Source organism: Mesitornis unicolor, unplaced genomic scaffold (assembly GCF_000695765.1).
Source record: "Mesitornis unicolor isolate BGI_N332 unplaced genomic scaffold, ASM69576v1 scaffold9440, whole genome shotgun sequence".
Classification (NCBI taxonomy): Eukaryota; Metazoa; Chordata; class Aves; order Mesitornithiformes; family Mesitornithidae; genus Mesitornis; species Mesitornis unicolor.
This window is the reverse complement of record NW_010157552.1, coordinates 12,111-39,039: the sequence shown is the minus strand read 5'-3', so window position 1 is coordinate 39,039 and position 26,929 is coordinate 12,111. Positions and strand designations below refer to the sequence as shown.

Sequence of the window (26,929 nt, the reverse complement as noted above, 5' to 3'; positions counted from 1 at the left end):
TTCCATAGCTGCCTTGCTGAGCTGTTTGAATACATATTTACAGAGGTCACCTTTCCTGAAGTCTCTTTTTTGTCCCTGTTGTGATTTTTATTTCCTTTCCTGAGTGCTGGCCTGCACATCAGTGCTTTGAGCATTGATGCTGAGTGCTTCACTGTTTCTGCGTAGAATACGTGTACTTCTGCTGATTAGGATTACTTACTATTTTTCAGCTATATGATTATAGGGAGGTCTTTGTTTTCTCTTTAGTCACGTCATCTGACTAATGTCTCTTTCAGAAACTTTTGTATGAATGACTTAGTGCTTGCAGAAATGGAAGAGAGTTCTAGAGTGTTCAGTTCAGTGTCATTTGGTTTTCTGTAGGATGTCTGAATCCTTTGTGTTCATGAGGCCTTCCAAACTTGCATGTTCACCCTCATGTGCCTGCTGACTTGACAAACTTAACAGCTTGCTTGTTCACCATACACTTCTTTTAATAGTGCTTTTATCCACCTTAGTTCTTCTGACAATCTCCATTTTTGTCATGTGAACTCTTCCACTTGGTGTTTGAAAGCCCGAGTGCTGGGAAACTAATTGCATAGGACTATGCAGAGTAATCATAGGGTCACTTACTATGAGTTATGAAAGTGGCAAAAGTTTCTGTAATATAAAAGAAGTCCAAATTTGCCTCTTTCTTTTTTCTTTTTTTTAATTTATATGTGACTGTGAAGGTTGCTGGGAGCCTAAAGGTTTGAATTTAACTGTTCAAGTCTTATCACAGAAGCAGTGTACTTCCTTGCACTGAGGCACCAGGAGATATTTTTTTTGTTTCACAAAAGCATGACCTTCTGCAGTTGTATTTCCAGGTTGCCACAGCCTCCACTGGAGGAGTCAGGTCAAATTGACAGAAGCCCTTAATGGAGGATAGGTTACGTGGCAAAGCAGATGTTGACTGATGAGAGCTTTTATTAAGCTGGAACAAAATAGTCTTGTTATGGTTGCTCTGGTAGTAGGAACATTTTCTTGTGATGCTGAGCTGATCTGGTTTTGTATATAATAAGCTTTGGACAAAACAGCGTGTCATTATGGTGATGGTGACAATGCCTTTACTGCCATCGTGATTTCAGAATGCATGGGGTTTGGGGTTTCTTCACCGGTGATTAATAGCTGTAGAGTTATTCAGGAATTTAGTTTCATCTTGATCTGAATGTGAGATTTTTTCATTTGAATCATCTGAATCTGTTTCTGTTATTCATGATTTCACCGGTGATTAATAGCTGTAGAGTTATTCAGGAATTTAGTTTCATCTTGATCTGAATGTGAGATTTTTTTCATTTCAATCATCTGAATCTGTTTCTGTTAGTCATGATTTGACCAGCTCACACAGCTGTGATAATTGCGCTGGTTTTGTTACGCCGGTTGTTGTAATTACAGATGCCAATGTAGTAGAGCAGTCTGAAACTGGACCTGTAATTTCAGGGCCCTTTGCCTGCCTCTTTGCTAGTTGACCTACCTCAATTTGACCCTCTCAAAGGAGGAAGTGCTAGATGTGAGGAGAATACTATAATAACCAAATGAAATGTTTTCTCAGGAAAAAAGTAAACAAAATGACCTATTATAAAACACTTTCTCAAATTTCTTTGGTCATTGACATAATTTGCAAAATATGCAGTTGCTGAATCACACATTGTGCAATTTTTTGATGATGCAGCTCTGAAAACAAGGATTTTATGTTTGGGTAGACCTGATTGCAGTATTTGCTATGAAGCGCTAGATGTCCATCAGCATTTCACTTGCTTGTCTAAAGTTTAGTTAAGGAAATTACAAAAAACACTCCACAAATACTTCCAACCACTTTGTCACGTGACTTAGCTGTTCAGCATAGAGCTACAAATATTGAAATTCAAGGTGTTACAAAATTTCAGCTGTGTACTGAGACAACTTCTCAGGCCTCTAGACCACATGATTTCGAAACTTGTTGAAGTGAGGTGTCTTGGTCTTTCAGATTACACAAGTCACTGAAGTCAGCTGAAGGTCACTGTTCAGTCTTTAACCATGCTTCAGTGGAAAGCTTCATAAAGGATATTTACTGTATTCTAACTGATCTGTAGCTTTAAACAGACGAGGCAAGGGAGAGTGACAAAGCATTTTCATGAACACGTGAGCTTGGGCACGCCACAGTTTCAATATGGACTAGAGTTCTTAACAGCTGTATTGGATGCTAGTGTTATGCTGCCTGTTTAAGGGTAACTCTTAGCTCTTCATAATATTGACCTGTTAATGTTTCGTATAGGCTTCAATAAGATCATCTGGTGCTGTTCTTCAGGAAAGCTGATAATAATCCATATTCCATACCATACTTTTTTGGCATGAGTAGGTATAAATGGATCTGTGCTACAGAATCAAAATTCTCTGTGTAGAAAATACGTCCTAATGGGACATACAGCACTGTGAGAATGAAAGGGAATTAATGAGTTTCCCTAGTCTAGTAATTTCTTTTTTCTTTTTGAAATAATACATTGTCTGTAACTATATGCAGAGTCATTACCCACACAAAGTGAACTGTCAAGTAGTTTAATCTCTTGCTTTCATTTGCATTTTGCCTCCAAACCTCTCCCTGCTTAAAATGTGTTGCTGTTGTTGCTTACTCAACTTTAGTATGAGAGAGTAGTTCCAGGTGTGTGTAAAAAAGAAAAAAGTGCATGGAGCTCTAACAGACATGTGGGGCACTTGTGTTCTCAGGTGCTGGTGTCATTGAATAGTTGCCCAGGGCTTTGTATGGGTCATTCTTCATATTAGTAGTTAACTCCAAGTTTCATTGCTGATGCAGTATTGGAACTTCTGGAGCTTTCTCTTTGAGATGCTAGCTTTTTTTTTAAGAACTGTGCTCAGTTTGTTGCCATGTTGTTTTGCACTTTAGCCCAGTACTGTTAAAACTTGCATGCCAAAGTGCTCTGAATTTGTGCTTATCCAAAATGTATGCTTATATGCCATCTTACATTGATTATAAGAATATGAGAGCAAGGAGTACTTGCCAAGCTCTTATTTATCATCATACTCAAGCTTTTCTAGGAAGAGCCAAGACTTCTGACATATTTACTCAGAGCTGCCAGTAGTAGCAGGTACTAGACTTTGAATGGACGTGATGTAGCCTTACTTCTAAATCCCATTCTCCCTGGAAATGTTCCAAAGGAAATGATAACTTACTTGCAGTGTTAGCAAAGTAAATAAAGCACAAGTTACTCCAGTACCCTAGCAGAAGTTTCAGTTGGCAGTAGTGAAAGCAACAGCTGTGGCAGTCTTCTGCGAGGAATTACAGGCAGGTAATCTTGAAAATTAAATGCTAAGAGAGCCCCTCTCACTTCTTTGTCTTGCAGAGTTGATTCTGCTTTCCACCAGTGCAAAATGGTCAGGAGATGAAAATTTTCTTGTGCATATGCAGAAGTAGGCCAAATGGAGGTTGTGCAATCAACCTGAATTACTGCACTTACTAAGCAGAGAGATCCCTAGAGAGGAATGAAATGCTTTTTAAAATGTGGCTCCCACGGTAGGCTTCCTTTTCATCAGCTTCACTTTTTCTGTGGTGCTGTAACTAAATTTTCTTAGCACAGTTGAAGACTGATCTTTGATCCTTTTCCCTTATACTGCAGTCTCTTGGGCGCCGAACCATTACTGCACTGAACAATTACACTCAGCATCTGAATTGGACTTGCATTTCTGGAAGAAAATCATGTTTTATTTAGGTCTTGATTTACTCCTTAGAATGCTTCAATTCTGCTCATTGTTTTTAAACTTTTTCACAACAAACTTAAATTTCATATGACAGAATAAGTGGGCAGGTTATTTGCTCCAATGTAGTTGACTAAAAACTTTTCTCAACAGCATCTTATTTTGACTTTTTCTCCGTCTTTGCAGTGCATTTTTTAGATACTTTTCTTGGTTGCTCTGGCAGTTGAAGCTAACTTCTCATTGCTCCTTAAAAGGGCCTAGCTAGGCAGGTCTTCTCAGTATGTCCATTTCATCTCTTGGTGTCAGGTTGCAGTGTTAGTATTAATCTTTTCATAAATTACAAACTTTGTCAAATGATACCATGAGCATGCTTTCCTAGTTGAGTTGCGTGTAAGTTCTTGTTTTGTTTTGGTGGTGTTCCTTGGGGTTTTGGGGGTTGTTTTTTTACATCATAGTATGTTCAATAATTTTTAGAGATTAGGCAAAAACTGTTAAATGACACTTAGGTATGATCATTAACGTGTTACAGGAAAACTTGCTGACATTTTATTTTAATGACTCCTCTAGTCTAGTTCTGCACCCCCTCTTGATACAGAGAATGAATGAAAGTCCTAGACTGAAACAATGAGTGTGATCGTATATAACTTATCAAATTTATAATAGTGCATTACGAAGTGCATGATTTCTACTAGAATCTCTACAGTGGAGAAGGTGCAGACCAATAGTTCCTGAAACAGATCCAAATACAGGATCTTTTCTCTGCAGTTTCGTAAACATTTTAGTACCCTGGCTGAGCTTGGAATCCTGTGTGTACCAAGAAATTTGCTGGCTTTATCAGTGGTAACTATTTTCCAGGCAACTATGCATTATTCTCCTGGAGTCATTGCCTAAAGTGGAAATAAAATGTCTATTCAGACCTTTAAACCCCAGCTACTAGTGTTTGAGTTGAATCTTGATATAAATTAAACTGCATTCTCTTCTTACGGGGTTTATTCATAAACAGTTTTTCACACACCCCTCAACTGTTGGTATCTGGAATGCACAGAAGAACTGTAGAGAGGAATATTCAGGTTTTGTCTTTCAGCGCCCATTTAAAGCATGGAAATTCACTGCTGAGACCTGACTCCAGGTCTTCTCAGGCAGCTTAGGTTGTAAAATACTCTCCCCTAGATGCAGATAACATACAGCAATACTGTGATAGAAATGCTGGACGTGGATTGGAAGGTAAAATTTGCATGGGAGGCCCTCTGTTTGTCTTCATAGCATTAGTAATAATTTTTTTACCCCAGACTGATACATCAGACCCTTAGGGGTGGTTATCACAGTCTGTTTGGCTGCAATTGATACATTGCTGCATCTGAATTTTTACTTTTGTGGCACTTAAATGTTTTTTCCTGGTAACCTTTATCTCCTACTTAATAGGACAGTAGATCTTGATTGCCATTTGTTAAATTTGGATGAATGAACAAAGAGGTCGTATGTGAGTAAACTGCATGAGCTACTTTTGTCTTTTGCAGGGAAGGCATAGCTGAAAACACAGCTTAAAACATTTGAAGATGTTTCTGTGAAGTTAAATAATGCAGGAAAGAATTATAGGAGTGTAAAGTGTCCTGCAGACAAGTTTCATTTCAGACTTTGTACGCACACCTCAGTATATTGACATGTAATGGCATCTGCTTTGATTGTATTTTGATTTTGGTGTTTGGTATTTCAGTTGTTGCTAAAGTGTAGTACTGTTTCCTCTTAAGGGAAAACTAAATGTGTGCGCATGCGCTTGCCAACTTGTGTATTCTCTCTTGTCCTCTAACTTTTTAGTTTCCTGGAAAATAAGACACTACTAGCCCTGGTTTTTGTTAGCTTTCAAGGTTGAATATTAGCCAGCAATGTGCCCTTCCAGCCAAGAGGGCTGATAGTATCCTGGTCTGCATTAGGATTCCTGCTAATGCTGAGTCATTTCCTTTGTTGCAGGTGGTATGGTCAAGAAAAGGACTACAATGTTCTAGTTATGGATCTTCTTGGTCCCAGCCTCGAAGACCTATTCAACTTCTGTTCGCGCAGGTTTACGATGAAAACAGTACTTATGTTAGCAGACCAGGTATGTATAAATCTTCCTGTAAGGAAGTGAGAGGTCAATGCAGATACCAGCTCCTTGATCTAACAAGTGCATCTTTAAAGTATTGGGACTAATATGAGTGCATTAACTCCCTGTATCAGCCATGGGGGGTGGTGTTAGAAGGTCTGAAGCAGCCTCCATTTATGGCTGATCTGTTTCAATGGAAATGTGTTAGGTATTGGCCAGCTGTGGTGACGGGTGGCCAATGTACAAGTCTGTAGGTCTGTTTTTACTCTGTCACTGTGCACTCACAACCTCTTACAACTTCTACTACCAGACTGAGCTAAATAATGGTTTTGTGCTTAAAGACAGTTCTTAGAGCTGTTAGTGGAAATGCCACTCTATATCGGACTTAATCAAGGCCTCTAAAACCGAGGTCTGCAAGTCTTTTTCTAACAATTGATGTTTTTTCAACTTGGTCATGAAAGTACAGTATTTGAAATGACCACCTGTATTTATCTCTTGCTATTTAATAAATAGCTTGATGGTGCTGTCTTCAGCTACTTGAAAAGCGGTAAGGATTTCTAAAGTAGAATTTTCAGTGGTAGTTTAAATTTCATCTAATATTACGTAATTGATGTTAGTACCAAGTTGTCACTTTGCCAGATGCTCATAGAATCCCAGGCTCTTGGCCAAGAAAGCTCATGGCATTTGTATGGAGACAAGGTCAGCTGTCCCTATTCTCAGCTGCCTTGAGTGAGTGGTACGCTTGCTTTAGAGAGCCATTTGCCTGCTCAGAGTCTGGGTGCATACAGCATCCCCAGGGAATCTGTATGGTTTTCATGCACTTTTCCTTTGGATGACAAACACTAATTAGTTGTCATCTGGGAAACGTAGATGGGATGCATGAGATCAGTACACGGAACTGGCTTTTAGGGCATAGTCCAGTAGAACAGCTGTCAAGGGTATAACGTTATAACAATTCAACTCACTAAAGACTGCATGAAGAGTGTTTTAGTAGCTGGAAAGCTGTGTCACATGTATGTGTGCACTGTGATCTCACACACAGGAAATTACGTGGCTGTATATGGTGATACAGATGTGCCAGAGTTTCTCTGCGTCTTCGTTGCTGACTCTTACTCCTGGCTCACTGAGGCCTAGATACGACAGTGTGGGCCACAGTCAAGTTGTTACTTGCTCAGTGAAAATTTTTTACTTGGGAAATTAACACTTGATGAATGAATAACCAGCTGAATGAATAACTGGGACATGGGGAGGGAATGAGCTTTAAAATTGTCTTGTGGTAGGTATAGAAAACATTTGTTTGAAGTAAGAAAAAGAAATGACTCTTTAATGGGGCACTGTAGTTAGTACATAAACTTGAATGTCTGGGAAATCATTTCAGCTATTTAATCTGCCGTTTCCTGACCAAGATTACAGAATTTCAACATACAAGAAAGAAATTTATTTTAACAGAGTAAAAAAAACCCCTTGGTTTTCATTAAGCAAATACAGAAATTTAAGTTGCAGAGGAAGTTAACACTAAAAATTCATGCTTTCATTGAATATTTAAGTGAATTGTATTGATCTCATTGAAATCTTACCTGTCTTGTTATTGCTGGTTTTTCTTACAGATGATCAGTAGAATTGAATATGTGCACACAAAGAATTTTATACACAGAGACATTAAACCAGATAACTTCCTAATGGGTATTGGGCGTCACTGTAATAAGGTTAGTCTAATGCTCTTTGCTTAAAAGATCCAAAGGGAATGGCTATGTTACTTGATTCAAGCTGCGCAGCCTTTTTAAAGCTCATTGCTAAAACTGATGTTTTGGATGCTAAACCATGATTCTTCAATGTGAGGACTTGGATTGTTCAGGTGTCCACTTCTAAGCCCCTGACCCACCCTATGAGATACACTTGGTTGCAAGGTGATTTCTAGACTTGCAACAAGATTATAAACTAAACCTAGAGAATACTTGGCTGCTTTTCTCAGTGATGGAGTTTCATTATTGAGATAACTGTTGTATTAGCATTTTTTTCCTCAATGATAAAGTCAAATCTTATTTTTGGCTTTGGGGCTGAGTTCCTGGGATGAAAAGAATTTGTGTCAACGTGGGAGCTCCTGACCTACCAGTCAAGGCATTAAAGCTTGCAGTGACAGACTGGTGAAGAGAACTCTTCAGCCATCAGAATTGTGGATACAACCAATAGCCAACATGTAGATCAGTTGCCTTTATAATAAATGTGTATGCAAATATGTTGGTAGAAGATGGTTAAGTTGTAGAGTACCTGATTATGTTGTACAACAAAAAAACTGAATTTATTTTATGGGGAAGAAAAAAGCAGTGTTGGAGGGTGGGCTGAGGTGGCTGTACTTGTTTGGATGGGTAAACGTAGTCAGAAGTGCATGTTTCCCATTGAAAACCTTATATAGTAGAAAACTGTTTTTATTTTGTTTTTAGTTCTCGAGTGAAATATGCTTAATCCTGCAATTTGTATGTTAAGCTCGGGCAGACAGGCAGCATTGGCAATGCATTAAGCATGCTACTTAATAGAAATTAACTTCAGGACAAATGTATGTGATCAAGCTGTTTATTGGAAGCAAGATTCCCACTTATCTTCTCTATATGCCATCAGAGAATGTCTCATCTCTAGGCACTACTAGTGTTTAAAATGTTTACCTTTGTTTGCCTGTATGAATGCCAACTTCAGGGCCATGAACATTAGAAGGGGAAAGCTTGATTAAATGAGAACAGCCCTTGTCTGAAGAGGTGCAGTGCACTGAATGTTTAGATACAACCATTGTTGGAAAAGCCTGTAAGTCCAGCTGAAAGGCAGTCTCTATGTAATCCTGTTGCTGTTAAACTTTGCTTGTTCCCAAGTTTCATACTTTCACTCTGTAGAGCTCTATTTTTCTATGCTGTGTTGAGCAGTTAGGCTCCTTAAATTTCTGGCATGACTTAGAGTATAACTTAAACTGTAATATTTTTTTCCTAGTTTTAGTTTCTGATTTCCAATTGTTCTTTTTGGGCCATTTTTCTATACTTTTGCACAGTCATGCTAGGTTGGCATTGCTGCACTCTGTTTCATCTTGATGTGGATTAATGGCCTAGAAAACGCTGCTGTGTTTACTTTACTGGAGGAACACATTAGATTTGCATCAGCTGAAATGAAAACCAAAATTGCCTGTAAACCACTGTATTCCCCCCCTCCTGCCCATTAGTAGACTGGTTAGGGAGCCATGCAATGATATGGTGGTAAACACTGTCTGTGGGCATGGGCTTCGTTCCTGTGACAGGGTTTTAGAGATGAGGGGAGGTAGTTCCTGATGGAAGCACCAATTGATGGATTTACATGAGCAAAATGAGGAATGGGTTGCTTCAGTTGGAAACAAGTGCTTCATCTAGGGAACACTTGCCACCATACAGTATTTACTTTGTTTCTTTTTGTAACTACCTAGTTTGAGGGGTTCTTAGAGATGACTACGCAGAGTTTAAAGAAAACGGCCACAAAGACTAGAATAGTATGGTAATCTTGTTCCAGTAGCTTCCTGGCAGTTATATTTAAAAACAAATGAAGAAAATAAATTTTTTTCAAATTTTAATTTGGTGATTGGGAGAACTTTTGCTCCCACTTTAAAAGATAAATTTTCAGCTCTGTTAGTAATAAGCCCTGCATGCTTATGAAAGTAAACTTTAAGGTGACTAAATGCCTTCTACCTCTTCCTTACTGAAGATTTATTTTTTCTAAATGTCTTTTGGGGGAAGGGCAGTTTGTGGAACCAAAGGATGCTTTTGTAAGCAAAACTTCAATTTCCTTTTTTAATAGAGCCAAATGTCACCATTGCTATCCCTGGTCAAGGCAGTGCCATTTTGGAGTGGCTCGCAGTTGAAATTTACCTTGCCACATCTTTCAAATTTTCTCCTTTAAAAAAAAAAAACATAAAAATTAAATGCAAACATACATAGTTTTTGGAAAACTACAGTGCTTGATGGAGGAAGGATGGCATTTGGCTACCCTGTTCTTTCTCGAACGCCTCGGTGTTGCCTGTCTGCGCCGGCCATTGTTGCAATGTAAGCAATACTGTTTGATGCACTGCCACCCTCTATTGTTTGTTCAGTGTTTAGAATCTCCAGTGGGGAAGAGGAAAAGAAGCATGACTGTTAGTACTTCTCAGGACCCATCTTTCTCAGGATTAAACCAGGTCTGAACTGTCTCCTATTCCAACCTCAACCCCAAATTCATGTGCTTTATTTTTGTTTTGTTTTTGTTTTTTGTTTCTTTTTTTCTGGAGAATGTAGACCTTGCAAAAGCACCTCTTATGTTGGCATTATTCAGACATACTTGGCAAACATGTAACATTACTAAGATGTTTCCCTGTGGCGCTTGTTTAAATTGTGGAATTATTTCTAAACTTGATATTAAAAAGGGCTAAATGTACGTGCTTGATTTCAGGTGCAGGAGCGGGTTTTACTCTTGTTCTTTAAAACTCAAAAGCAATCTGTTGAATGTGTTGAAGGATAGACGTGCCACCCTAGTAGAAATACCAGGGCTTCTGCATAAGGCTGTCTGCTTTCCTTCCTGTAGGGTTCCTGCAGTGTCTTTGAATGTACGTGGAGAAGTTCTGTTATTGCTTCAGCCAGACTCCTTCCTTTGCGTGTTTTGTTCAAAAATCTTTCCAAATGTGTAATGAGGACTCTTGTATTTTCATCCATTGTGCTTATAAAAGGAAATGACTGTAACAAGCTGTGTCTTGGAGAAGCATGAGCTTATCTTGTAGTGTTAAATGTAGGACTTCTGACTCTTTAAGAGAAAAAGAATTGGAGAGAAATGAAGACATAAGCCAGCTCATAGCAGGACAGCTGGGAATTGCCGAATATGAATCGTAGTTGAGGTGTTTAGCCATAGAATCAGTCAGTCCACAGCTTTCCACAGTGGTAGTCTTCATGTATTAAGTCCCAGGCAGCTAGATGCTGTACGCAAGCTGACAGGCTTCTGTTCTCGCTTGCTGAAACTTTCTTATCAGTTGAGGCAGAGACTTTGATCCACTTCTCGAGTTGCTCTTGGCAAAAATCTTGCCCTACTTCTCCAGTTTCCTGCTGGCGGTGCAACAAACAGAATTAAGGTGGTATGAGGTTATCTGTGGGAATACGTCTGTGTTCCTGCTGGCTGGCATCAGTACGTTCTGTGCTCATCCAAATAAGGCTGTATCTTCCAAGTTAACTCTTTGCAAGATGGACTTACGGCTTTGCCTTCCACCTGTCTAGAACGGGTACTAAGCTAGGGATCAGAGTAAATTTCTCTGGATAAATCAGTGCCATAAAATAATATCCAGTTATTTGACTAGTGTAAAACAGGTCTATGTTGCTGAATTGATTCTTTCTTTTTTAACAGGTTTTACCTACACTTCTTGAGAGAATGCAGAATACCTTGTTCAGTTCCAGTATTGAGAGTTTGTAGCAGCTATGGAAGAGGCAGAGCATCATTTACTTTTATAACTCTCCTGAAGAAAATAGTCTTATCAAGTCAGTGATAAACAGGGCTAGACACCAGCCATTTACCTATTAGAGGCACACTGCCAGTGTGAACTATTTTGATTCAGGAACTGTGACTTTGTCCCTTCATACCATTAACGAACAGCAAGATCCCCAGGATAACAGATAGTCCGTGAAGACTTTGAATTGTTTGAAGTGTTAGTAACTAAATGTGCAGTGAAAATATTCTGACTGATGTGTATAGTGTTTGGCTTTTCCCTCCTTCTCAAGGCATAGTAAGCTGCTATTGCAAACTATACATCAGCGGCTGTCATCAGGTCAGAAAACTTTAGTGAAGAAATAAGGGATTGCATTTGAGCTCTGACTTTGCTTCTAGGAAAGTTGCATTTGTAGTATAGTAATCACAGCTTTGTACTGTCTGCTTTAGGGGTTTAGTATCAAAATTGGTAATTTCCTGGTAGGTGGAGAACACATCTGTGCTCACCAAGTGAATAACTACCTCTAGTGGTAGCTGTGGTGGGTGCATCAAAGACAAGACCCCCACTTTCCCAAACTGTCTGAGCAGTGTAGTTGATGTAGAAACTTGAGTTTACTTCCTCTTGCTCAAAGCATTCTGGGCTTTCAGGGTGACTTTCAGTAGAACAGCAAATGTAGAACTGCTGTGCTCTGTGGTTGCATTTAAATCCTGGCAAGACTTCAACTCAAGGTTTTCTACTCCAACATCAGTGGCTTAAGAAAGAGGTTTTAGCATTGTTCTTTCCTGTCTAGACTCTTATAGTTAGAAAATCTTCTGCAATCAGAATTCTAAAACATACCTACAGTGCAATTCAGAAACTTTCAGTATCTTTGATACTTCCCTGTCGAGCGTCACTTTATAATTCACAGCACTTCCAGTGTGCCAGAGTGACTCTTGGTTTCAGTCTTGGTTGCAGGATACCTGCATGTCGGTCTCTAGTACTTGCATTTAAAGCTGCATCATCTGTTCTGGAATCACCTTTAAGGTGATACTTAATAGATTTATTTTTTTTACTGAGAATTTATCGAACCTTATGTCTTCTTTCCTTCATCTCCTTCTCCTACCCAAGTTACTTTTGCACTATTCATTAATCTGTAGGGGTTGTAGTCCATGATCCTGTAGCATTAACCCAGCATTGCAATCTGGAGTTCAACTTGATGATTTGTAGCTAGAAGACATTGCTAGAATTCTAAATGTTCCTTAATTCTACCTCAGCTTCTTTTTTGCCTGGTCCTCAAATCTTGTCATGAGAAGGTACAGTCTGCATTAACCTTTGTAGATAGACTGGCCGGTAGCTCTCTAATTAGCACACACTCTGTTGTTGCTAAATACCAAATCATTGAGCAAGCTTGGTTATTAGAAACCTAAATTGGATTCAGTGTACTAGGCTCTAGCTTCCTGGCTGTATTAATATCATCAGCAAGTGTGTCATGCTGCTGTGGTAGTGTTCTGGTCTTAAAATGAGGATATGATTGAAAGCAAGATGTCTTGTTTGCTGTTGAAGGTTTCAGCCTTATGCTCTGCAGAATGGCCAGTGCTCTTTGAGACACAAGAATAAAGGATGTGCCTCAATTGCATTAAGCTGCTGAGCTGCCATTAACTCTCTGTATGTGTAAACTGCTCTGGTGTGAGTGGGGTTTTGTGAAGTGTGCTTTCGCACATACTAGTTTCCTGCCTAAACTGTGCACTATAGTTATGAAGCTAATGTGATACAAAGTACAATAGTAACATGAAATAGTTGTAGAACTAAGCTACAGATGCTGTGTAGCACAATCTAATCTATTCCACTGGATTGAGAAAAGGCTTGAACTAATTCACTATTAAGTTTTTGAACTGACTAGTTAAAGTTAGTTGCGACTGCACTGTTAATTTGCTTCCTCTTAACTGTAGGCTGTTACACTGTGTGGATGTCTTAAAATGTAGCTAATGCCTAGTGAAAGAGGTTGGGGATTCCTTGTATTGTATAGGAATGTAATCTATTTTCATTTTTCTTTAAGTTATTCCTTATTGACTTTGGTTTGGCCAAAAAGTACCGGGACAACAGGACAAGGCAACACATACCATACAGAGAAGACAAAAATCTCACTGGCACAGCTCGATATGCCAGTATCAATGCACATCTTGGCATTGAGCAGAGGTGAGTTCAAGGAGATAACTGCTGTGCTTTTGGAGGCTGCAAGATGATCTTATTTGTAAGCTTCTGAAGCATCTGAACTAGTTTTATATGAATAAGTGTATGTTGATGCTATTGCTGACTGGCTTGAGATGCAATTCTGTAGCCAGAAAGGCTATTCTAAAGCTGGTGTCTGTGTTCTGTTTTCTCACCGTTCCTTCAGGTTAGGAAACAATATATTGTTTATCCTTTTGCCTGCAAGCAAGACTTAAAGATCTGCTACTTCACTCACGTGGTGTTTTGGTTTCTGCCATAACTGTGGCCCTGTATGTATATATGTACACGTGTGTTTATTTACATGTTTGACTTTTGCTTAATGGACAAACATTTTTATCGTCTGGATCAAAAGCACATTGCTACTGCGGTATCCTAGCAGCAGTTCAGTGGAGATGGTGTGTCAGGCTGTTTGAAAGTGATGTTAGATACTCATGAGATAGGACGTGATGCCTCTCTTCCTTACCTAGATACTGTAATGTATAAGTGTAATAGTGTGGCTGTACCACATGATGGTGAGGTCACTTAGTTAAAACTTCCCTGAATATCTGACCTTCAATTGAATCAAGATGGGAATGACAGACTCTCTAGTGGTCAACTTCATCAGAACATGTAACTCACAAATATTTGATGCTTTAAAATACACCATGTTTCCTCTTTGCTTTGTTTTCCTTAAGGTTTCTGTACTGTATTTTATTGTCTGTCAGTGTCATTATTTAAGCCTACTTGCCATATGGGTCAAATAGGGTAAATGGCAGATGTCATTTCTGAAGGAAGTACATTTCATATAACCCAAGCCGTTCTTGTGAGGGAATAGCTGTGCTAGCACCTTACAGTGAAGGGAGAGGACTGCAAATAATTGTAACTTTTAAATTGAGCTCTCCTGGTACAAGGAATTCCCATATAATTTGAAATGTAGCTAAAAGCTACTGGACTATAGATAAAGCCAACAGCAAGGCAAACAGATAATACATTCCTGTCATCAAGAGAAACCAGTCCTGAAAGTTATGGCAGAATATTTCAACTGTTAATGCTGTACTTCTGACTGTTGCAGTTCATGTTTTCCTCTATGTAATGTAATGATAGTTATTCTCAAGGAGCTGTTTGCAATGTTGTCCATTTCTTGTTTCAGTAATGGAGAGTATTGTCATGTTTTCCAAATCCTGAAAATGGCTTTTATCAGTATATGCTCAAATGTAATACAGCCACTACAGATTTACAGAACTAAATGGTTTCCTACTACAGAATCATGAAATTAAACTTAAAACAATGAACTGATGGAGATGGAATCCATTAATCCCTTTATTGCTTCTGGATTTACCTCTGCCTTCTCAGAAAATGTAATTTTACATCACAGCCCCATACCAGTTCACTGAATCCTGTTGGTGATTAAAATCTGCAATTCTAATAGAATGAGCAAGTTTTGCAGGCTGGAATTTGTGGTCTTGATATCATTTTTCACCCCTCTGGTTTTGGCTGTGGCATCATGTTACAGCTGAGAGAACCTTGGAGCTGGCTGCTGTCAAGAGGAGTGAACCTATCTTCCCTTCCCTGACCCCTGGGCACAGCTAGTGCTTTTTTGTCCTTGTGGTGAAATGGTTTAAGGAGCCAAGCTGATGTTCTTCTGGGGTAGCACCCTGAACTGGTTCCCCAAACGGTCAGAGAGCTGGAACACGCGTTGAAGCAGTGTCAGGCAGGCAGTGCTGGTGATTATTAGAGGTTATATTGGGTTAGCAGTTACATAGAGCATCACTTACAACTTCCTTCCTCTGATACCAATATCTGGAGGTAGATCTGTCCAGGGTCTTACAGATTGTCCTCACTTGATCTCTCTCATCCTCACCCATACGTGTAATCCTGCTTGCAATGCCACTCTCAGCCTTTTACTCCCTTGTGGGGGTGGTAGGTGTGTAATTTTTCCTGCCACCATTTAAATACCTCTCTTGCAGATCTGCCTGGGTGGCAAAGCAGCAGCAATACCTGTCGGGTTCAGTTGATAAGGGAGCTGGGAGGAGAAAAATAAGTTATTTTTCTGTCTCATTAAATAGATGTCAGCTGCAGAGGGGCAGTCAGAGGAAAAAGCTGATTCTACTACAGCTGGCAAGAGGCAACTTTGCCAAGAGGGGGAAAATAATCTTGGAGCATTTTTTCCACTTCAGTGAACTGTAGTAACCTTAGCAATTGTGAAAGCTGTGCAGCAAAAGATGGTGTTTGTGTGGCTAAAGTGTGGATCTGAAGCATATGCAGTGCAAAAAACATTTGAAGCCTTGTGGATGAGTTTGCATGCAAATAGATAACTTTAGAGTTCTCTAGCTGCCTTGAAACAGACTTCTTGTGGCAAGAAAGAGGCACGTCTCAGATTGATGCCTGCACCTTTCTAAATATTGCTTGTCTTTTACAAATCATGAAGGCAATTCAGGGTTAAAAAAAGCGAGGAAAGGAAGGTTATGGCCTTTTGGGTCTGTGTGTTCAGTGTTGGTCCCAGACTGAGGCAAGGAAACTTAACTTCCTTAATGAAGTTAAAGCTATCATCATGTATCTCTTACAATGCATTCCATCATTCCTGCAGGTAAAACTTCAGTTTCTATCCAAGCTGCGTAGTTAAATGAGAAGGACGTTTAATGTTCCATTTTTTTATCTTCCAAAGCTTTTTTTCCCCAAGTTATTCTGATGTAACTGCAGATGGAAAGTTACCACACACAATACCTACTGACTATTCCTTGCTTGATAAATGAATAGGATCTCCTTCCTGCTTGTGAAGACCTGTTACATGTGTGCCAGTGGAATCCTGACCACCTAGATGTCTTACCTGTATTAGGAAGAGATCTTCCTTTGCACCAAAGCTTAGGTGTTATTCCTTATTTATTCTTTTCTTTAAAAAGTTTTTTGAATGCTTGCGCTATTTGGAGTAAAGTATGAAATGTCAAAATTTCTAATTCATTGTGTTACTTTTTTTTCTCCAGTCGTCGGGATGACATGGAGTCTCTAGGCTATGTGTTGATGTACTTTAACAGAACCAGTCTGCCTTGGCAAGGATTAAAGGTAGGTTATGTTGCACCTCTTCCCCCCCCCCCCCCGCTTCCTTTTTTTTGTCTGGGTATTGTGTTTCTGCCTCCTGGTCTGGGTGGGTGATTGTATATGGTGTTAAGCTTCGGCTATACAGAGCAGCTTTTCCCAAGCCATGATATTTATAGAATGTAGAAATGTTCTTTCTGCTTCTCATGCAGCAGGCAAAGTATGTATTGTTTGGCTGCCTGAAATTTTATGCTAAACAATAGCTTATGTCATCTTTGCAAATTATTGTCGTGTTGTAGGCTGAGGGCCTCTTTGGGAAGTAGAAAATAGCATTGTTACTGGCTTTTTGAATTGCTGTAGAGAGCATGGAAATAATATCTTGCCTAGCAAGTTCAGCTTTAGTGATATCTTCAGTCTGGTTTATGGTATGACTGAATAATTACGAGGTGCAAAGACTTGTTTCAAGTATTATGTATGGTAGCCGAGTAAAAGTACAGCAAATATTTCTTATTTCTGTTATAGACTTCAGTGATTTGTTTTCATGATTTAATTGTTGCTCTTCCTCCATGTGAGAGTTCTGTAACTCAAATGGTGTTGCAGCTGCGAGCTTTCTAAAAAGGCAAGCAGCCTGTGAAACACTAGAACACTTCAGCTGCAAATGAATGTAATGGCTGCTTGCTGAAACACGCAGGCAGCCCCTGAATGGGGTACTGAGTGGGAATTAATAGAACTTTGGCAAATGGAAATGCAAGTCTGGTCTGTTTAATGGACAAAAGCAGCAGCTAGAACTACACGAGCTGTGCCATGTGATGGAAGCATTAGACTGCAACAAATGGTATTAAACTGTGTCCAAATCTTAATACCAGATTGACCTTCATTCTCTTTTCAATGTGTGGGACTTGGAGATTTCACATAAAATACTTACGGTTGACCAGGGGATTTTTGTCATTTTTTTTTTTTGCTACTGTCCTTGTTAATCCAGTGTTGCACAATATCTCTTATATTGTGACCTACATGTTCCACAGGCTGCAACAAAGAAGCAGAAGTATGAAAAGATTAGTGAAAAGAAAATGTCCACTCCTGTTGAGGTTTTGTGTAAGGTAAGAGTTTCCAAATGATGTCATACTGTGAAATGGAAGTTCTCTTCTTTCTTATTTTGTTCTTTTTTCTTTATAAAAACTAGAGCCAATATGTTGGTCTCACATGGCATTTGCTGCTGAATAATAGTTCTCTGGTAGTCATGAATGCCTTGTGTTCGGCCACCCAACAAGACTGCTGATGTGTGTAATGGGGCAGGCATTTCCTGCTGTTTCTTGGCGTAGCTCATGCCACTGTCACTCCAGTTCTTGGTGACTGTGGGCTGTGCAAGCTCTCCAGCTCTCTTAGGTGAGGCTTGTTTGTTTCTTCAACTTCTGCAGTGAAAGTTCTGCAAGTGCCCTCTTGGAGAAATGAAACCAAGGTAGAGCTTTATATCTTGCCCATATACACTTGTTTGTGCTTCAAGATTGTTCAGGTTGTCTTCTGTATCTCCAGTAGAAGCTGTAGTGGAATGATGTTTTTCCAATGCTGCCCTCTGAGTTTCAAGATATCTCCTGAACTGTGGCAGCCTCATGCTTGTTAACAAAGATCCTTCAGAACATGTAGTAGTTTCTGCACATCAAACACCAGCAGCAGGATTATGCTTTCTAGTCATGTCCATTTTTATACCCTTAGTCTGACGGCATCTTCCAAAATGCTGAACTGTTGTACCCCATGTTTTCTTTCTTCTTGTACAGAACTATGCTGCATGCTATGACCTGTTTACACATGGGCTTTAATATAGCATTAAATATATAAATATGTAAAGCAGGGAATCTTTGAAAGAAGTCTTCATAGTTTAAGCCTTCACACTTAACAGTAGTAACTGACCTTGCCTCTGGTATGCTCAAGTAGATTATCAAGGAAACATGAGTGGATTCTTTTGAGAGACAGTTACTACTTATTTCAGAGACCTAGTTAATACGAACTAGATTTAATTAGGATGAATGAAGTACTTTAAATATGTTGTATGTTGAAGGTTTTGGTAGCAGAGGACTTGTGATTGCAGAATGTGCATCAAGTATCAATTCTGGAGAAAGAATATACCTGGTAACTTGCTTATCAAATCCACTTTCCGAAATACAGAATAAATAATAACTAGTGGTAAAGTGGAATTTACACATAGGAATCTTCAGCCAGTTTTTCTCTGCCATTGTAGACAGAAATACAGCTTTTCCTTTCTTATAGAGTTGTTGGAAGCTTTTTGCTGCAAGCCATAGCTTGATTAACGCTGTTGATTTACAGGGATTCCCTGCAGAATTTGCCATGTATCTGAACTACTGTCGTGGCCTGCGCTTTGAAGAGGCACCAGATTACATGTATCTGAGGCAATTATTCCGTATTCTTTTCAGGTCAGTCTCAAAGTGGAAAAGTACAGAAATTTGTCAGTGCTTTATCAGTTGGTAACTGCTCTGTGGGACTCACATTGCTGAAAGCTGCTCTGTATGTGTGTGGTGTAGGCAGTTCTTCAGGGATTTTCGTTTCAGACTTTGAAGAGCTGTTTAAAGGACCTGAAAAATATTGTTCAACATAAAACATGAAAGAAAAAGATTCTCTTGTTTTTGAGTTGCACAATCTGGCCACTAATGGTGGAGTGTTGAGCCCATGCTTCAAGTTCTGTTGCAAGTAGCTTAAGAAATTGACCCCTTGGTAGAAGTGTTTGAAGCTTTTTATGTTTGAATGTTGGTGATGGGACTAGCAGTGGTGCCCAGGAGATGGATTTCAATGGAGGGTAATAGTGCTGTTTGACCGAGTTTTTTAGAGAAACCAGGACTCGAACTCAAACCCTGTGGAGTGAAGAGCATCTGTCAAAAGAAGAGCTGGTACTGATCTCTCAAGAGTCCTCCTCCAGGTTTCTAGAATACAAAGCAATTTTTATTCTATGATCTACAATAGTGCAATATGTCCTTAAAACTATATATATTAAAAGAAAAGCTGAGAATCTCAGTGCAGACATGTGGATAAGCTGGGTTGTGAGGAAGTGCTGCTTCTACAAATTCAGACTTTCGTGTAAACAGTGAAGAAAATGCTGCTTGATGGTGTTTGGGCTTGCTTCAAGAATCCCTTTGTTAGCGATACTTAGCATTTATATATCATTCATAATCTCCAAAGCAGCTTACAGAAAGAGTTAACTTCTCGTTCTGGGTTTTCAGCAAAGGCTTGGTGTTAGCAGTAAGGAAGTTGTGATGTGTTACAGTGAAGTATCTCACTTTCTTTTTTCTGTTTCCTAGGACCTTGAATCATCAATATGACTACACATTTGACTGGACAATGTTAAAGCAGAAAGCAGCACAGCAGGCAGCCTCTTCCAGTGGGCAGGGGCAGCAGGCCCAAACCCCCACAGGCAAGCAAACTGACAAATCCAAGAGTAACATGAAAGGTTAGTAGCCAAGAACCAAGTGACGTTACAGGAAAAAAAATTACACTAATTTGGACAATGTCGGCAATTTAAGTGTTAGATCAAGGAGGTGGTTTAAAAAATATATTTGGCTGTTAATTTAAAAAGTAAAAACAAAAGAGACGTCCTTGGAGAATTTGACTACTAACTTTATACCAAAATGTCCTTGTTCTTCATATCATTTCTTCTGGGGATGTTGGGTCATTTTAACCACTGCATCTTTTGCTCCCGCATTAACCACTTTCCAAAAACAAGAAACTGACTTGGTGTTGGGAATGTGACATTTTTATTTATTTTCATGTATATATATACATATATGATATACATATATTTATATATATAATACAGTCCAAAATCCTAGACCTAACACTTCTTAAGGGATAATTCTCATTAACTAGGCAAGGATCTAGAGACTTTGGGTTCTACGCTGTTCTAGGTGGTATAGTGCTGTGGGTTTACTTCTGTTCTGTATGCCTCAAACATTGGAAACAGAAAACTGTGAATGATCTGGCTTCCTCCAGTGGGTTTACGTTGAGACATGTGGTCCAGAGTTAAAGGAAAAAAGGAGCAGTGAGCTCTAAATGTCCTTCCTAAATCACGGAGTAACCCAAAACTGCTGTGGACTGCCAAGTCACAATTTTCTGAGGGTATCTGGATGCTCTCGGGTGGGGCTTCAGATTTCTTGACTATTTGTAATGTTTCTAGGTTATGGTTTCAAAGGGAAATGTTGTTAAATGTCCAAGATGTAATTGTGTAAAAACTGAAAACTGAGTTCTGAAAAGGCACATAAAACTTTTTTGCACATTTTAAAAGCCTTTTACAATTTTTGATGTAAATCTGCCAGTGTTAGTCTAGTAAGTCACTAGGCTGAAACTGCCACAGCCGGTGACTATTACAGCCAGTCTTGTAATGGAACTGACTCCTCAAGGTGAGCTGTGCAGAAAGTTGCAGCTAATGAGGTTGTTTGAATGAGACTAGAAAAGCTAGGTTTAAGTTATTGCTGCTGAGGTAGCTTATTGATGTGTTGCTGCTGCTTGGTACTCTTCAGGACATTCTTGCCTGGACTGTCATTTTATACATACAAAATTATATAATAATTTAACATGGCAGACTTCGAAGTCAAAGAAAGGGAGAAGTGTTTAAAGTAAACTTAACCAAAACACTGTTTTGCATGTGTTGTGGCAGCATTCAAACATTACCAGGTGGCTTTATTCCAAAAATATAACACTTCTTCATACTCGATCTGAAACAGTTTATTGAAGAAAAAAAAAAACTTCTATAGGATACCATTAATTGTCAGATTCTTTGTGGCATAAAGAGTCCAACTTGTCTGGCTGGAGCTGGCAGGTGTTACAACACTGAAGGCTGTAAACCAGTTCCTTCAGCAGTAACACCAGTACGTAAGCAGACTCAATGATTCAGCACCTGGGCTCAGATTGCTTCCTGAAGTACAGAAGCATTGACCCAGCTCAGAACCCACTACTAAACCCAGCCTGATGCTTGGGTGTGGAGAGGTTGGCTATTAAAGCAGGAGGAAGTAATTTGCCCAAAAATGCAGATTCTTCACAATGGCTCATGTGTAAAATTAAGGTCTGGCAAAGGGTGATGATCTGTAAACAGATGCTGCCCTGAAAATCAAGTTGTACGGACTTGAAATACTGTTCTGCTGATGAAGTATTCTGAGGTTTAATGTGCCGCTCTCCTGCCTCAGGTTTGGTCTCTGACCAAGTGCTAATGCTGTAAGGGAAGAAAACATCATTATCATCGTTATCTGCCTCCACTTTCTAGTGATGATTTAGTGACAGAGTGCAAAGGTGCAGCTGACTGACAAGCCTGAGACAGGGAGGCTGTCTTGCAGTTGACCCTTGCAGATTGTTTCCGCTTGGATGGACCTTCCCCATCACACTCTCCTTTAGTAACGAGGCCCATTGCGTAGCTACGGAGAAGTTGTTGTTTTTCTTTCATAGACTGTTACTCTGTGCAAGAGCCAGGGAGAATGACTCCCTCCTTGCCCCACCCCAGCATGAAGAAAAAGCTCATGACCTTTGGATTGACCAAGCTGTAGTGTCAGCAAAGCATTTGTGTAGAGCTTGTCAACCATCTGAAGACTTGCCCAGCTGCCTAAAATAGTTAGCTTAGTCTCTTCATCAAAGTAAAGATTCCAGATTTCTAAAAACCTGCATGCCTTCGTGTGGGAAATATTGTCTGTTAAGGAAGATTTTCTGAAGCCAGCTAAGCTCAAGCAGGAGGCTGTGTGGGTTATATGTTGCTGTCACATTGAAAATTAACAAAATACCTGGTTTACTTTTTTCCCAGAGTTCTGTTAAATTCTCATGTAGTTGCTGTAGCAAAGCCTATGCTGAAGTGACTTAAAAGGTTTTGTGGTATCAAATTTTACCCGTGGTAACTATATCCAGTTTAATGAGTAGTAGAAATAGCAATTTACAGGTGCATTTATTGGTTAAAATATTACAGTATACTGTGTAAAGTGCAAATACTATTGAAGATGCCCATCAAGGGATTGGAGCAGGGGGTATATAAATCTTAATTCTTTCAAATAATGTCCAAAGACTTAATGACTTAAAATATTTGGAAAATGTGCTCATTTATAGATATTCCTGGCTGCCTTAACTCCATCTCCATTAAAGCATCTCACTGAGTCCTATAGGTTACTCAGACTGAATATTCTGTTTGGTTCCAGGGTAGCCTGATCCCTGTTCTGTCAATGGCCTTTTTTTGCTGTCCCTCTCTGGAACTCTGTGCAGTGCCTTTTGTAACAGCAAGATCAGCTGTTTTGGAACTTGGGAGAGGTGAACTGTTTCAACAGAAAGAGCTGCTCTGCTGACTCTGGGAGGTTCAGCTCTCAATCTCTTGACAGTACAGCAGTTTTTCAGGTGTGATTTGTAACAATGCTTACAGTCAGCTTCCCTCAGTCATAAAACTGACTCAAGCAGTCAGTCTCCAGGATCAAGTCTGTCAGCTCCATTTGCAAGAGGTGTTTTTAATTCACTTCAGCGTAGAGCTCCATAAGCCTGTCAGCAGTCCCATTAGCATTCACGAGACGCCTGTGGTCATGGCAATATTTCTCAGGACAGACTATTAGTACGCTAGTTGCGATTTAGCCAGTTGACAACTAAATACTTTTCACCACTTGTATCTGCAGCTACTTAATATATTGAGGAAAAAGTTTAAAGGCCTCTTAAGTAGAGGAGCTTCTTAGAGTATGATAGTACAGTTACTCTTCCCTCGTTGATGGGATCTGCAGCTATAGTAACAATAAAGCAATCTGAGTATCCCTCATGTAGCGTAGAGATTATCAGAGTTTTGGGTAACACCCTGGAGGGACAGGGAGTGATGAATGCGCAGATTTGAGCTGGCCCTGTATATAGTGAAGATTTAGTAGAGAGATGCCAGCTTAAATTCCTCCAGCGTGTTCTTCACACTGGCAAAGTCTTGGATGCCACATGGATGTCTCAGCACCTCGTTTGACAGCTGTGGTTGGGCTGTGTTTGAAAACACCTCTATGTAGTTGTAATAGGACTTGCAAGGGATGTTGTGGACTCGATGGAGTTCTCTGTTGCTTTCTGTAGAGTTGGACATTCTCTTGCCAATAATACCTTGGGTCTGAGGTGTTATAGCAGTGTATCGCTTGTTAGCGTGGCCCTTGTCCTCAGGTTCAGGATCCCATTTTCATTTGAAACATCCAGGCTTTAAAGCAACGAGTTAATCTGTGTCTCACCACACTGGAAGCACACTCCTCCTTTGTTGACTTAGTTTTGGCTGCTTTGATGGAGAAAGTGGCTCAAATAATGAATCAGTGTTCGCTGCTGAACTTGCTGAATGGAAAAACAGCGTAACTCTTGGTTGCATGCATGGAGTGAGGGTTACGGACCACTTTATGCCAGTTGAACTAAGGAATCACTGGGATTTCTGTCAGAATTTGCACTCAAGTGGGAATGACTGTCTTAATTCTGATGTGGGATTCTTTTTATTTGCTTTCATTTATTTTTAAGAATTGCTGATGCTGGTTAAAGAGAATTGTCCTTCAGTGCATTAAGATCAGGTTCAAACAAAGCTATTGAATCGCTTCTGAATTACCTGTAGCCTATTCTGGAAGAGTTAAATGGAAGAGTTAAAGCTGTCTTCTGGGTACTATCCAGATAGATTTTTTTTTTTTTTGATTGAATGTCAGGCTGCGTTTGACTTGTTTGCACTTGCTTCTCTGGATGACAGCACAAGCTATAGCTGAAGTCAGCTTTGTCTGTATTTCACTCTGAAGAGATTTCTGTTGCAAAAACTCTGAGCTGTTGCTCAGATGAATTCATACATCGACACAATACCATGCTGTTTGGAGGGCATCCAGAACGGAAACTTGCTTGGCAAAGTAGTCTTTGGTTGAGACTCCTGTTACCTCTCCGAAGCACAGCGCTACTACCTGAGTCACCAGAAATGAGTACATAAGCAGTCGTGTGAAGACTGGCTTAGCTTGCAGTAACTGGTTCTTTCTGATGTGTTATCTATTCCTTTACTCTCCCTTTCCCACAATGTCTTGAACTTGTCATTTGGAGTTCTGAACTTGAACTGTTCTTGATGCCCCACCTCCCCTGTCACACGAGTTGTCACTTGTCCTTCTGAGGACAGAAGGTATCCTGCGTTCCTAGTCACTGTCAAAGGTTCTCGCTTCTGTTCTGGGTGACCAGAGCACCATACGTGTGAGCACATAGTGAACACCAGTTACTGTAAGGTAAGTTATTCCTGTTCCTTTTCCTCAGTCTGTGTGACACTGCTGTACTGCATCTCTGAAGCACCACTGCAATCAGATGACAGTTTGACATTCAGGGATATAAACATGAGACATTGCAAACAAGTAGAAAACAATCCTATGAAATTACATCCTGCTTCCCAGTGGCAAGAACACATTTTGTTTTCAAACTGTTGGTCTGAATTCCCATTTGAAGAATGTGGCATCCAGCTGGTGCATAAGCCTGCTTTCCAGTGCAGCAGTGTGTGAGTGAGAGATGTGTGTTTGAGTTGAAGGGTGGTGGCGAATGCTGGTTAGCTTTGGAAATGGACACCAGGAACTCTGCAGTTCTGAGACGGAGCAGCATTTTCCCCTTTGAATGACCATAACTGATGTTTAATTCTCCTGCTGTGAAGGCTGTTTCTCATTTTCATCCCGTATCAGTAAGTTGCCCTTGTGTTTATCTTGCAGGTTTCTGAGCATGGCGAGGATGGACAAAGCAGAGCAGATCGGAGCAGGACTTGTCACTCCCCAAATCCTAGAAATTTTAGTTCATACGTACACTTGCCAGTGGCTGTGGGCAACCATTTACTTGGTGTAAAGAACTTAATATCAGTATAAACTGGCTCTGGGCAGTGTCAATGATGCTGCACTTTGAGTTGTAGCAGCTGTAATTGTGAATATTACTGAGATAGTGAAACATGGTGTCCAGTTTTCTATTGCATTTTTTTCAAGTGGAAAAGTTAACTAATGGTTGACACACAAGTGAAGAAAATTGTGCATATGCCAATTTTGTTACCTTTTTACTTTGAACTACACTGCTTATGAGATCTCATTGTTTTGGAAGAATGGCATGAACAGTCTTCGGCAACAGTTGTGATAATTGTAAATGCTCACAATTGTGCACTCTTTTCTGGTTATTCCTCCCTGGGTTTTGAAAGTTGTACACTTAAAACATTCTTAAAGTTGTTGGCTTCTATGTGCAACATACCAAGCCAGCTGACATGGTAGTAACCAAAGATTCCAGTTTTTAAGCGTATGAAAGACTCTGCCTGCTTACCTGTGCTAGAAATAACAGCATCTAAAGTGAAGACTTAAGAGAAACTTAGCGACTACTAGATAATCTTTAGGACTCTGCATTAACTCTATAATGTTCTTGGTATAAAAGGAAAAACAGCATATTTGTCACGAAATTTAGTTAACATCTTACAACTGAACCTGTATGTAAGTTGCTTAGATAAATGTAATCACTGTAAACATCTATATGATCTGGGATTTTGTTTTTATTTTGAAGCGGGAGCTTTTTTGTTTACAAGTTCATTAAAAACTAAAAACTGTTTCTGTAAGGAAATAAGATTTTTTTTAATTTGCCTTGTTAATTCAGTTTGAGAAATCTACATTACCCTGTTTTTAAACCAAGTTTCAAGGCCATTTGTTAAGCAAAAGAAGTCATATTTCTTTCTAAATCATTTTAGATTTAGTGTTGTAACTCTTCCTCATTTTGTTTTTAAATAAATTTTGTATTTTTTCCTTGAGGGGGAAGGGGCAGTCTTGCATTTTTATAACTTGTTGTTGGAGACCAGCCCTCTGTACTAAGATTGGAATTTTTTTAAAATGAAATGGCATCTTTTGCAGACCCGGTACTGGCAGCGCCTGAGCGTTGCCATGTCAGGTATTGGCTGGACTGACTTGTGATTGCTAGTTTTAAGAAAAAATTGAATGGAGTATTTGAATGGTTTTAAACCAAGGCATTTTATTTCAAGTTCTTGTGAAGTGGATATGACCAGATTTACTCTTGTTCTTGGGGACAGCCTCGCACCATGCAGAGTTCACATTGGTTACTGCCCCAGGCTGTCTTCCTTCTCACTCCTATTCTAGCCCAGCTGAAAGAAAGAAATACTTTTATTGCTGGTAATTCTTTAACAGTGTAATTTATTCCTTTATAGCATGTCAGAATAAATTAAAAAAATGTCTGAAAATGCTGCCAGATGCCTATTGTGTAAATGTTGTTTGTATGTTAGCTTTTTAGACAGTTTCCATGCATGTAGCAGAGTTCCTGCTCACAGTTCATACTTTCACTGTTTGAAAAGGTCTTTCATTTTGACAACCATTTCTTCAAGATCATAACACGTACACTGTGCACTCTGTCACCACGGAGCAGTAATCTGGATCAAGGCCACACTCTCATGTGGTCACTATGCATACTCCCTTTACGTGAAGGACCTGCCCTGAGAAGATGTTAAACTTTAGCTGGAG

The 26,929-nt window shown here is 39.6% G+C and overlaps 1 protein-coding gene across 3 annotated transcripts in view; it reads left to right on the top strand.

The window, feature by feature from the left end:
* LOC104537542 (casein kinase I isoform alpha) overlaps nucleotides 1-26,655 on the top strand; it is a 32,852-nt gene extending 6,197 nt beyond the window's left edge. Inside the window, exons 2-9 of one of the 3 annotated variants that reach the window (XM_010180454.1) lie at nucleotides 5,674-5,800; nucleotides 7,393-7,491; nucleotides 13,273-13,412; nucleotides 16,406-16,484; nucleotides 17,483-17,557; nucleotides 18,780-18,886; nucleotides 19,766-19,878; nucleotides 25,145-26,655. In XM_010180454.1, the coding sequence (XP_010178756.1) occupies nucleotides 5,711-5,800; nucleotides 7,393-7,491; nucleotides 13,273-13,412; nucleotides 16,406-16,484; nucleotides 17,483-17,557; nucleotides 18,780-18,886; nucleotides 19,766-19,878; nucleotides 25,145-25,152 (711 nt within the window). In that variant the 5' untranslated portion in view covers nucleotides 5,674-5,710 and the 3' untranslated portion in view covers nucleotides 25,153-26,655. Of the gene's footprint in view, nucleotides 1-5,673; nucleotides 5,801-7,392; nucleotides 7,492-9,884; nucleotides 9,969-13,272; nucleotides 13,413-16,405; nucleotides 16,485-17,482; nucleotides 17,558-18,779; nucleotides 18,887-19,765; nucleotides 19,920-25,144 lie in introns of those variants that run through there. The other 2 variants (XM_010180469.1, XM_010180461.1) reach the window with 2 other exon arrangements.
* The last annotated feature ends 274 nt before the right edge of the window (nucleotides 26,656-26,929 follow it).